Source organism: Nerophis lumbriciformis, linkage group LG11, assembly GCF_033978685.3.
Source record: "Nerophis lumbriciformis linkage group LG11, RoL_Nlum_v2.1, whole genome shotgun sequence".
Taxonomy (NCBI): Eukaryota; Metazoa; Chordata; class Actinopteri; order Syngnathiformes; family Syngnathidae; genus Nerophis; species Nerophis lumbriciformis.
In genome coordinates this window covers 51,834,636-51,847,848 of record NC_084558.2, presented here as the reverse complement: position 1 = coordinate 51,847,848, position 13,213 = coordinate 51,834,636, and the positions used below count along the sequence as shown (strand labels likewise).

The window sequence follows — 13,213 nt, the reverse complement described above, 5'->3', positions numbered from 1 at the left end:
TTTAATAAGTATACCGTGAATAGTACACTTCAATAATTTTACTCTGAAAAATACACTTTGATAAGTGTACTGTGAAAAATGTACTTCAATAAGTATACTGTCAATACTACATTTCATTAAGTATACTGTGAACAATTAATTTCAATAAGTATACTGTGAACAATTCATTTCAATAAGTATACTGTGAATAGCACATTTCAATAAGTATACTGTGACTAGTGAACTTTAATAAGTATACTGTGAATAGTACACTTCAATAAGTACAATGTGAACAGTTCACTTCAATAAGTAGACCGTAAATAGTACACTTTAATATGTATACTGTGAATAGTACACTTAAATAAGTATACTGTGAATAGTACACATCAATAAGTATACTGTCAATAGTAAACATTAATAAGTATACAGTGAATAGTACACTTCAATAAGTATACTGTGAATAGTACACTTCAATAAGTATACTGTGAATAGTGCACTATATTAAGTGTACTGTGAATAGTGCACTTTATTAGGTATACTGTGACTAGTACACTTTAATAAGTATACTGTGAATAGTGCACTTTGATAAGTATACTTTGAATAGTACTCTTTAATAAGTATACCGTGAATAGTACACTTCAATAATTTTACTCTGAAAAATACACTTTGATAAGTGTACTGTGAAAAATGCACTTCAATAAGTATACTGTCAATACTACATTTCATTAAGTATACTGTGAACAATTAATTTCAATAAGTATACTGTGAACAATTCATTTCAATAAGTATACTGTGAATAGCACATTTCAATAAGTATACTGTGACTAGTGAACTTTAATAAGTATACTGTGAATAGTACACTTCAATAAGTACAATGTGAACAGTTCACTTCAATAAGTAGACCGTGAATAGTACACTTTAATATGTATACTGTGAATAGTACACTTAAATAAGTATAATGTGAATAGTTTTCATCAATAAGTATACTGTCAATAGTACACATTAATAAGTATACAGTGAATAGTACACTTCAATAAGTATACAGTGAATAGTACACTTCAATAAGTATACTGTGAATAGTGCACTATATTAAGTGTACTGTGAATAGTGCACTTTATTAGGTATACTGTGACTAGTACACTTTAATAAGTATACTGTGAATAGTGCACTTTGATAAGTATACTTTGAATAGTACTCTTTAATAAGTAAACCGTGAATAGTACACTTCAATAATTTCACTCTGAAAAATACACTTTGATAAGTGTACTGTGAAAAATGCACTTCCATAAGTATACTGTGAATAGTACACTTTGATAAGTATACTGTGAAAAATTCATGTCAGTAAGTGTACTGTGAATAGTGCACTTTATTAGGTATACTGTGACTAGTACACTTCAATAAGTATACTGTGAATAGTGCACTTTGATAAGTATACTTTGAATAGTACTCTTTAATAAGTATACCGTGAATAGTACACTTCAATAATTTTACTCTGAAAAATACACTTTGATAAGTGTACTGTGAAAAATGCACTTCAATAAGTATACTGTCAATACTACATTTCATTAAGTATACTGTGAACAATTAATTTCAATAAGTATACTGTGAACAATTCATTTCAATAAGTATACTGTGAATAGCACATTTCAATAAGTATACTGTGACTAGTGAACTTTAATAAGTATACTGTGAATAGTACACTTCAATAAGTACAATGTGAAAAGTTCACTTCAATAAGTAGACCGTAAATAGTACACTTTAATATGTATACTGCGAATAGTACACTTAAATAAGTATACTGTGAATAGTACACATCAATAAGTATACTGTCAATAGTACACAGTGAATAGTACACTTCAATAAGTATACTGTGACTAGTACACTTCAATAAGTATACTGTGAATAGTGCACTATATTAAGTGTACTGTGAATAGTACTCTTTAATAAGTATACCGTGAATAGTACACTTCAATAATTTCACTCTGAAAAATACACTTTGATAAGTGTACTGTGAAAAATGCACTTCCATAAGTATACTGTGAATAGTACACTTTGATAAGTATACTGTGAAAAATTCATTTCAGTAAGTGTACTGTGAATAGTGCACTTTATTAGGTATACTGTGACTAGTACACTTTAATAAGTATACTGTGAATAGTGCACTTTGATAAGTATACTTTGAATAGTACTCTTTAATAAGTATACCGTGAATAGTACACTTCAATAATTTTACTCTGAAAAATACACTTTGATAAGTGTACTGTGAAAAATGCACTCCTGTGAATAGTACATTTCATTAAGTATACTGTAAAAAAAAAAAATCACTTTAATAAGTATACTGTGAAGAGTACACTTTGATAAGTATACTGTGAAAAATTCATTTCAGTAAGTATACTGTGAATAGCACACTTCAATAAGTATACTGTGACAATTTAAATTTAATAAATATACTGTGAAAAATACATGTATTATGTATATAATACATGTAAATAGTATCACCATGAGTTTATCAAAGTGTACTCAATCAGTTTTACGGTTCTTATATCCAGTTTGAAACGCTAACTCTAAACGTGTGGAATGTTTATTATTAATGCAGAGTATCGTTACGTCCATACTCCCTCTTTGAGAGTAACTCCCAGATAGTGTACTTCTCAGTGTAAGTACGGAAGTGTGTGAGCCGAGCATGCTGGGTACTGAGAAGCAGGAATAGCGAGCGCTAACTCACCTCCTCTCTTGGACGACCTGTTGGAGGAGCGTGAGGACGTGGACCACTGCTTGGTGAGCTCTCCTCGACCGTCTCCCGGGCTAGCCCCGCCCCCCTCGGCCTCGGCGGCCGCGCCGGATCCGCCGTCGTCGCCTCGCTGCGCCTGCTCCTGGCCGGCCGAGCAGCCGTTGGCCTCGGAGCCCGCCTCGTCGCTGAGGCTGTACTGGGCCATCTTCTTGGCGAGCGCCAGCTGCGTCTCCAGCTCCAGCTGCCGGATGTCCTCGATGGTGAGGCCGTACCACTCGTCCTGCCAGCACCACGCCTGCCGGTGGGCTCGCACCATCACCTTGCGCAGGCCTGCGGCGGAGGTCACGACAATCCCAATCACACTAACGTCGGCGCTGGCACACCGACGCCGGCTGGAAAGCTACCGGCGCTTTTTCAAAAGGCCGGGAATTACAAGACGCTTTGAGCCCCGTTTCGTTTACGCTGACGAGACAAAGGAAACGGTACGGGCGCTGAGTCGGCACAACGCAAGTGAAAAGGTCCAACTAGAGAGGAAAAATGGTTCAGCTTGTGCCAGAGAGGAGACAGAGCAGCTGCGAGCTTGCAAGAGAACAAGAACCTCTAAACGCTCTCAAAGCTATCTGAAGAGTCCAACACTTAAGCTGTTTACTGTGTGATGGGGACTGGGCTACGTGGTGTCAGAAGTGGGATGGACTGGGCCACCAGTGGGGTGCATCCACAGGGACGGAGCAGGGTTTGACTATGTCACGTTAGATACGCGGCTTCCACACTAAAGGGTTTTTAGTTTTTTGGCCCTGTCGAGCCAAGCTTTAAGTCCAGGTTGGTGTCAGAAGTGGGACGGACTATGGCACCGTTGGGGGACGTTAAGTGTGACTTATTGTTATTATTACTGTGGTTATCTGAGCTTTTCAGCTTCCACGCCAAAGTAGTTTTAGTTTTTCTATCCCTGTCAAGCCGAGTTTTAAGTCCAGGTAGGTGTCAGAAGCGGGATGGACTATGGCACCATTTGGGGACATTCAGTGTGACCAAGTGTCATTATTGCTATGGTTATCTGAGCTTTTCAGCTTCCACGCCAAAGTGGTTTTAGTTTTTCTAGCCCTGTCAAGCCGGGTTTTAAGTCCAGTTTGGTGTCAGAAGCGGGATGGACTATGGCACCATTGGGGGACATTCAGTGTGACCAAGTGCCATTATTGTTATGGTTATCTGCGCTTTTCATCTTCCACGCCAAAGTGTTTTTTAGTTTTTTAGCCCTGTCGAGCCAGGTTTAATTCCAGTTTGAGGGTTGGTGTCAGAAGCGGGATGGACTATGGTACAGTTGGGGGACATTCAGTGTGACTAAGTGTCATTATTGCTATGGTTATCTGAGCTTTTCAGCTTCCACGCCAAAGTGTTTTTAGTTTTTTAGCCCTGTCGAGCCGGGCTTTAAGTCCAGGTTGGTGTCAGAAGCGGGATGGACTATGGCACCATTGGGGGACGTCCAGTGTGACTAAGTGTCATTATTGCTATGGTTATCTGAGCTTTTGAGCTTCCACGCCGAAGTGGTTTTTAGTTTTCTAGCCCTGTCGAGCCAGGTTTAATTCCAGTTTGAGGGTTGGTGTCAGAAGCGGGATGGACTATGGCACCATTGGGGGACATTCAGTGTGACTTAATGTTATTATTGCTATGGTTATCTGAGCTTTTCAGCTTCCACGCCAAAGTGGTTTTAGTTTTTCTAGCCCTGTCAAGCCGAGTTTTAAGTCCAGGTTGGTGTCAGAAGCGGGATGGACTATGGCACCATTTGGGGACATTCAGTGTGACCAAGTGTCATCATTGTTATGGTTATCTGCACTTTTCATCTTCCACGCCAAAGTGTTTTTAGTTTTTTAGCCCTGTCGAGCCAAGCTTTAAGTCCAGGTTGGTGTCAGAAGTGGGATGGACTATGGCACCGTTGGGGGACGTTAAGTGTGACTTATTGTTATTATTACTGTGGTTATCTGAGCTTTTCAGCTTCCACGCCGAAGTGTTTTTTAGTTTTCTAGCCCTGTCGAGCCAGGTTTAATTCCAGTTTGAGGGTTGGTGTCAGAAGCGGGATGGACTATGGCACCTTTGGGGGACATTCAGTGTGACTTAATGTTATTATTGCTATGGTTATCTGAGCTTTTCAGCTTCCACGCCAAAGTGGTTTTAGTTTTTCTATCCCTGTCAAGCCGAGTTTTAAGTCCAGGTTGGTGTCAGAAGCGGGATGGACTATGGTACAGTTGGGGGACATTCAGTGTGACCAAGTGTCATTATTGCTATGGTTATCTGAGCTTTTCAGCTTCCACGCCAAAGTGTTTTTAGTTTTTTAGCCCTGTCGAGCCGGGCTTCAAGTCCAGGTTGGTGTCAGAAGTGGGATGGACTATTGCACCGTTGAGGGACGTTAAGTGTGACTTATTGTTATTATTACTGTGGTTATCTGAGCTTTTCAGCTTCCACGCCGAAGTGTTTTTTAGTTTTCTAGCCCTGTCGAGCCAGGTTTAATTCCAGTTTGAGGGTTGGTGTCAGAAGCGGGATGGACTATGGCACCGTTGGGGGACATTCAGTGTGACTTAATGTTATTATTGCTATGGTTATCTGAGCTTTTCAGCTTCCACGCCAAAGTGGTTTTAGTTTTTCTAGCCCTGTCAAGCCGGGTTTTAAGTCCAGTTTGGTGTCAGAAGCGGGATGGACTATGGCACCATTGGGGGACATTCAGTGTGACCAAGTGTCATCATTGTTATGGTTATCTGCACTTTTCATCTTCCACGCCAAAGTGTTTTTAGTTTTTTAGCCCTGTCGAGTCAGGCTTTAAGTCCAGGTTGGTGTCAGAAGCAGGATGGACTATGGCACCATTGGGGGACGTCCACTGTGACTAAGTGTCATTATTTCTATGGTTATCTGAGCTTTTCAGCTTCCACGCCAAAGTGGTTTTAGTTTTTTAGCCCTGTCGAGCTAGGTTTAATTCCAGTTTGACAGTTGGTGTCAGAAGCGGGATGTACTATGGCACCATTGGGGGACATTCAGTCTGACTTAATGTTATTATTACTATTGTTATCTGAGCTTTTCAGCTTCCACGCCAAAGTAGTTTTAGTTTTAGTAGCCATGTCGAGCCGGGCTTTAAGTGCAGGTTGGTGTCAGAAGCGTTATAGACTACGGCACCGTTGGGGGACGTTCAGTGTGACTTAATGTTATTATTACTATTGTTATCTGAGCTTTTCAGCTTCCATGCCAAAGTGGTTTTAGTTTTTTAGCCCTGTTGAGCCAGGTTTAATTGCAGTTTGAGGGTTGGTGTCAGAAGCGGGATGGACTATGGCACCATTGGGGGACATTCAGTGTGACTAAGTGTCATTATTGCTATGGTTATCTGAGCTTTTCAGCTTCCACGCCAAAGTGGTTTTAGTTTTTTAGCCCTGTCGAGCCGGGCTTTAAGTCCAGGTTGGTGTCAGAAGCGGGATGGACTATGGCCCCGTTGGGGGACATTCAGTGTGACTTAGTGTTATTAATACTATGGTTATCTGAGCTTTTCAGCTTCCACGCCGAAGTGTTTTTTAGTTTTCTAGCCCTGTCGAGCCAGGTTTAATTCCAGTTTGAGGGTTGGTGTCAGAAGCGGGATGGACTATGGCACTATTGGGGGACATTCAGTGTGACAGAACATGGTATTACTATAGTTATCTTAGCTATCCAGCTTCCATGCCAAAATGCTTTAGATTTTTTAGCCCTGTTGAGCTGGGTTTAATTCCAGATTGAGGGTTGGTGTCAGAAGCGGGGTGGACTTGGGCACCATTGGGGGACATTAAATGTGACAGAACCTGGTATTACTATGGTTATCTTAGCTAGCCGGCTTCCACGGCAAAGTGTTTTTAGTTTTATTTAGCCCTGTAAAGCTGGGTTTAATTCCAGGTTGGTGTCAGAAGCGGGATGGACTAATGCACCATTGAAAGACATTCAGTGTGACTTAGTGTAATTATTACTATCGTTATCTAAGCTATACGGCTTCCATGCCAGAGTGTTATTCATTTTTCAGCCATGTTGAGATGGGTTTAATTCCTGGTTGAGGGTTGGTGTCAGAAGCGGGACGGACTAAGGCACTATTGAGGGACATTCAGTGGGACTTCATGTAATTATTAGTATGGTTATTTAAGCTATACGGCTATCATGCCAGAGTGTTATTCATTTTTCAGCCATGTTGAACCGGGTCTAATTCCAGGTCGAGTGTTGGTGTCAGAAGCGGGATGGACTAAGGCACGATTGAGGGAAATTCAGTGGGACTTAATGTAATTATTAGTATGGTTAATGTAAGCTGTACGGCTTCCATGCCAGATTGTTATTAATTTTTCAGCCATGTTGAGGGTTGAGGGTTGGTGTCAGAAGCGGGATGGACTAAGGCACCATTGAAAGACATTCAGTGTGACTTAATGTAATTATTACTATCGTCATCTAGCTATACGGATTCCATGCCAAGGTGTTATTAATTTTTCAACCATGTTGAGCCGGGTTTAATTCCAGACCGAGGGTTGGTGTCAGAAGCGGGATGGACTAAGGCACCATTGAGGGACATTCAGTGGGACTTAATGAAATTATTAGTATGGTTATCTAAGCTATACAGCTTCCATGCCAGAGTGTTTTTAGTTTTGCGGCCCTGTCGAGCTAGGTTTAATTCCAGGTCGAGGGTTGGTGTCAGAAGCGGGATGGACTAAGGCACCATTGAGGGACATTCAGTGGGACTTAATGTAATTATGGTTATCTAAGCTATACGGCTTCCATGCCAGGGTGTTTTTAGTTTTGCAGCCCTGTGGAACCAGGTTAAATTCCAGGTTGTGTTGGTGTCAGAAGCGGGATGGACTGGGCCCCCGATTCTGAATCTAACATTCACAAATTGGTAGGACTGTTTTCCAGCACCTACCCACGTCGTGGATGAAGCGCTCTATCTTGGACTGCATGCCCCAGTATCTGAACTCCACTTTGCAGAGCTTGTAGGCGCACATGACCGAGGTCCGGCCGGGACCCCGGTTGATCTCCTCGATCCAGTCCTCGCACAGCGGACCTCGCTTGGTCCTGACCGACTGGTACAGTCTGGGGTCCTCCTCCGCCAGGTACTCGTGAGGCGGGATGTAGTCCTTGACGATGTCAATGGGGTCTGCGGGGGACGGAATTGATTGACGTATTGATATCTGACCCGGTCTGGACTCTCCTGGTCCGGTCACACTCACCTACGGTCCTCTGCCTCCTCTCTGCCGAGGACAGGTTGAAGACGTCCAGCTGGTTTCCGGTGTCGGGCATGTAGTACGTCTCGATGTCGATGGAGAACTTCTCCACAAACGGACACGTGTACCTGTTGGTGACAAACCCTTCCGTCAAGAGTCCGCTTCGGGGGCTTAGGGTCCCGGTGTGTGCCACGGTCCCACCTCGTCCTGGTGTAGGGGTAGGCGTTCCACGACTCCTCCTCGACGCGCAGTGCGGCCTGAGGCAGTATGGAGCAGAACCAGGACGGGATGTGCTTGCCGATGTGGTAGACCTTGTGCGTGTACTGGCCCGAGCCTCCGGGCCCGTCCTCGTACGGCTTGTTCTCCAGGATCTCCACGCCGCTGCCCTCGCCGCAGCTCTCCTCGCGGCTCTTTTTCTGCGCATCAGAGTGCACGGGTGAAATGGCTTGTCAAAAGTATCGATACCAACGCACCAAACGATACAACCTCTTGGCAGCTGATACTAAGACAAATACCGATATATAACTTTTCCAGTGGTCTCTGATTAGCGCCTGATCCCTAAAAACATTTGTCAGGTTCAAACACTGATTACATCTATTAAACAAGACAAGAAGCAAGGAATTAAACAGAGACAGAATTCAATTTAGCTCAATTGAGGAGAAACGCGTAGACACTGTACCCTTGCACAGTGTCGTCCCACGCTCTGACGAAAGATTGTACGCCTCCTCTTTTATTTGGACTTTCCCTGATTACATGGCAACAGCTGTTTCTAAAGGGACGGGGGGTCATAAACAGCCATCGCCTTTGGTTACAAAGCAGTTCAAAGAAAAGGTCGTAAACAGCCGTTGCCCTCGGTCACAAAACAGTTCAAAGAAAAGGTGCCTGGAGGGGGGGGTCAGGCCCTGGCTCCTCTCCGCTTTGCAGATCTCGGGTCAAGACAAAATCTTCCCGGGGATTACAATACATCAAAGAAACCGACACCCTCATGTCGCTCCCCATCCTACACAGTGGAGTTTTACAAGCCTTTTGATTGGTAAGATCAAAGACAGTTTTTAGTAATTTAGTAATCTCTTGTGGAACTAAAATTTTAGTGTTAGTAACAGTCCTTGTGATTGATGTTGTATTGCTTCTCTTCACTGCATTGGCCCGTTTTTTCTGCCTAAAGATGAGAATATTTTATAAACAAAAATACAAAATTAAAACATTTAAAAAATTTTAATTAAAATGATAAATTCAATCGTTACTCTCCATATACGTTTATTTTGTGATTGATGCTGTATTACTGCCTTTTCAAGATTTAACCAAACCATTCCCGGTTTCACTAATACACATCAGATAAATAATATTTTAGTGATTTAGTAATCTCTTGTCTAACTAAAATTTTAGTGTTAGTAACATTCCTCGTGATTGATGTTGTATTGCTTCTCTTTACTGCTTTGGCCTGTATTTTTCTGTCTAAAGATGAGACATTTTTATAAATAAAAAAAATTATAAATTCCACTAATTTATGTTGTAATTAAAGGTTACTCCCCATATAAGTTTATTTTGTGATTGATGCTGTATTACTGCCTTTTCAAGATTTAACCAAACAATTCCTGTTTTCACTAATACACACAATCAGATAAATAATATTTTAGTAATTTAGTAATTTAGTAATCTCTTGTGGAACTAAAATTTTAGTGTTAGTAACAGTCATTGTGATTGATGTTGTATTGCTTCTCTTCACTGCATTGGCCCGTTTTTTCTGCCTAAAGATGAGACTATTTTATAAACAAAAATATAAAAATTAAAACATTTAAAAAATTTAAATTAAAATGATAAATTCAAAGGTTACTCTCCATATACGTTTATTTTGTGATTGATGCTGTATTACTGCCTTTTCAAGATTGAACCAAACCATTCCCGTTTTCACTAATACACATCAGATAAATAATATTTTAGTAATTTAGTAATCTCTTGTCTAACTAAAATTTTAGTGTTAGTAACATTCCTCGTGATTGATGTTGTATTGCTTCTCTTCACTGCATTGGCCCGTTTTTTCTGTCTAAAGATGAGACTATTTTATAAACAAAAATACAAAATTAAAAAAATAAAATTAAAATGATAAATTCAAAGGTTACTCTCCATATAAGTTTATTTTGTGATTGATGCTGTATTACTGCCTTTTCAAGATTTAACCAAACCATTCCCGTTTTCACTAATACACATCAGATAAATAATATTTTAGTAATTTAGTAATCTCTTGTCTAACTAAAATTTTAGTGTTGGTAACATTCCTCGTGATTGATGTTGTATTTGTTCTCTTTACTGCTTCGGCCTGTTTTTTTCTGTCCAAAGATGAGACATTTTTATAAATAAAAAACATTATAAATTCCACTAATTTATGTTGTAATTAAAGGTTACTCCCCATATAAGTTTATTTTGTGATTGATGCTGTATTACTGCCTTTTCAAGATTCAACCAAACCATTCCTGTTTTCACTAAGACACACAATCAGATAAATAATATTTTAGTAATTTAGTAATTTAGTAATCTCTTGTGGAACTAAAATTTTAGTGTTAGTAACAGTCCTTGTGATTGATGTTGTATTGCTTCTCTTCACTGCATTGGCCCGTTTTTTCTGCCTAAAGATGAGACTATTTTATAAACAAAAATACAAAATTAAAACATTAAAAAAATTAAAATTAAAATGATAAATTCAAAGGTTACTCTCCATATACGTTTATTTTGTGATTGATGCTGTATTACTGCCTTTTCAAGATTTAACCAAACCATTCCCGTTTTCACTAATACACATCAGATAAATAATATTTTAGTAATTTAGTAATCTCTTGTCTAACTAAAATTTTAGTGTTGGTAACATTCCTCGTGATTGATGTTGTATTTGTTCTCTTTACTGCTTCGGCCTGTTTTTTTCTGTCTAAAGATGAGACATTTTTATAAATAAAAAAAATGATAAATTCCACTAATTTATGTTGTAATTAAAGGTTACTCGACATATAAGTTTATTTTGTGATTGATGCTGTATTACTGCCTTTTCAAGATTTAACCAAACCATTCCCGTTTTCACTAATACACATCAGATAAATAATATTTTAATAATTTAGTAATCTCTTGTCGAACTAAAATTTTAGTGTTAGTAACATTCCTCGTGATTGATGTTGTATTGCTTCTCTTTACTGCTTCGGCCTGTTTTTTTCTGTCTAAAGATGAGACATTTTTATAAATAAATAAATATATAAATTCCACTAATTTATGTTGTAATTAAAGGTTATAACATATAAGTTTCTTTTGTGATTGATGCTGTATTACTGCCTTTTCAAGATTTAACCAAACCATTCCCGTTTTCACTAATACACATCAGATAAATAATATTTTAGTAATTTAGTAATCTCTTGTCTAACTAAAATTTTAGTGTTAGTAACATTTCTCGTGATTGATGTTGTATTGCTTCTCTTTACTGCTTCGGCCTGTTTTTTTTCTGTCTACAGATGAGACATTTTTATAAATAAATAAAAATTATAAATTCCACAAATTTATGTTGTAATTAAAGGTTACTCCCCATGTAAATGTATTTTGTGATTGATGCTGTATTACTGCCTTTTCAAGATTTAACCAAACCATTCCCGTTTTCACTAATACACATCAGATAAATAATATTTTAGTAATTTAGTAATCTCTTGTCTAACTAAAATTTTAGTGTTAGTAACATTTCTTGTGATTGATGTTGTATTGCTTCTCTTTACTGCTTCGGCCTGTTTTTTTCTGTCTAAAGATGAGACATTTTTATAAATAAAAAAAATTATAAATTCCACTAATTTATGTTGTAATTAAAGGTTACTCGACATATAAGTTTCTTTTGTGATTGATGCTGTATTACTGCCTTTTCAAGATTTAACCAAACCATTCCCGTTTTCACTAATACACACAATCAGATAAATAATATTTTAGTAATTTAGTAATCTCTTGTGGAACTAAAATTGTAGTGTTAGTAACAGTCCTCGTGTTTGATGTTGTATTGCTTCTCTTCACTGCATTGGCCAGTTTTTTTCGGTCTGAAGATGAGACATTTTTATAAATAAATAAAATTATAAATTCCACTAATTTATGTTGTAATTAAAGGTTACTCGACATATAAGTTTCTTTTGTGATTGATGCTGTATTACTGCCTTTTCAAGATTTAACCAAACCATTCCCGTTTTCACTAATACACATCAGATAAATAATATTTTAGTAATTTAGTAATCTCTTGTCTAACTAAAATTTTAGTGTTAGTAACATTCCTCGTGATTGATGTTGTATTGCTTCTCTTTACTGCTTCGGCCTGTTTTTTTTCTGTCTAGAGATGAGACATTTTTACGAATAAAAAAAATTATAAATTCCACTAATTTATGTTGTAATTAAAGGTTACTCGACATATAAGTTTCTTTTGTGATTGATGCTGTATTACTGCCTTTTCAAGATTTAACCAAACCATTCCCGTTTTCACTAATACACATCAGATAAATAATATTTTAATAATTTAGTAATCTCTTGTCGAACTAAAATTTTAGTGTTAGTAACCTTCCTCGTGATTGATGTTGTATTGCTTCTCTTTACTGCTTCGGCCTGTATTTTTCTGTCTAAAGATGAGACATTTTTATAAATAAAAAAAATTATAAATTCCACTAATTTATGTTGTAATTAAAGGTTACTCGACATATAAGTTTCTTTTGTGATTGATGCTGTATTACTGCCTTTTCAAGATTGAACCAAACCATTCCCGTTTTCACTAATACACACAATCAGATAAATAATATTTTATTAATTTAGTAATCTCTTGTGGACCTAAAATTTTAGTGTTAGTAACAGTCCTCGTGATTGATGTTGTATTGCTTCTCTTTACTGCTTCGGCCTGTTTTTTTTCTGTCTAAAGATGAGACATTTTTATAAATAAAAAAAAATTATAAATTCCACTAATTTATGTTGTAATTAAAGGTTACTCGACATATAAGTTTCTTTTGTGATTGATGCTGTATTACTGCCTTTTCAAGATTTAACCAAACCATTCCTGTTTTCACTAATACACACAATCAGATAAATAATATTTTAGTAATTTAGTAATCTCTTGTGGAACTAAAATTTTAGTGTTGGTAACATTCCTCGTGATTGATGTTGTATTACTTCTCTTCACTGCATTGGCCTGTTTTTTTCTGTCTAAAGATGAGACATTTTTATAAATATTTTTTTAAATAAATTCCACTAATTTATGTTGTAATTAAAGGTTACTCCCCATATAAGGTTGTTTTGTGATTGATGCTGT

At 37.9% G+C, this 13,213-nt stretch overlaps 1 protein-coding gene across 1 annotated transcript in view; it reads right to left on the bottom strand.

Moving 5' to 3' along the window:
* The window catches only part of LOC133610208 (membrane-associated phosphatidylinositol transfer protein 2-like), a 178,890-nt gene that overhangs the window by 122,230 nt on the left and 43,447 nt on the right, over positions 1-13,213 (bottom strand). The window contains exons 3-6 of the mRNA XM_061966320.2: positions 8,113-8,327; positions 7,918-8,039; positions 7,611-7,844; positions 2,705-3,040 (exon numbers count right to left, since the gene is read on the bottom strand). Coding sequence (XP_061822304.1) covers positions 2,705-3,040; positions 7,611-7,844; positions 7,918-8,039; positions 8,113-8,327 — 907 coding nt within the window. The remainder of the gene's footprint in view (positions 1-2,704; positions 3,041-7,610; positions 7,845-7,917; positions 8,040-8,112; positions 8,328-13,213) is intronic.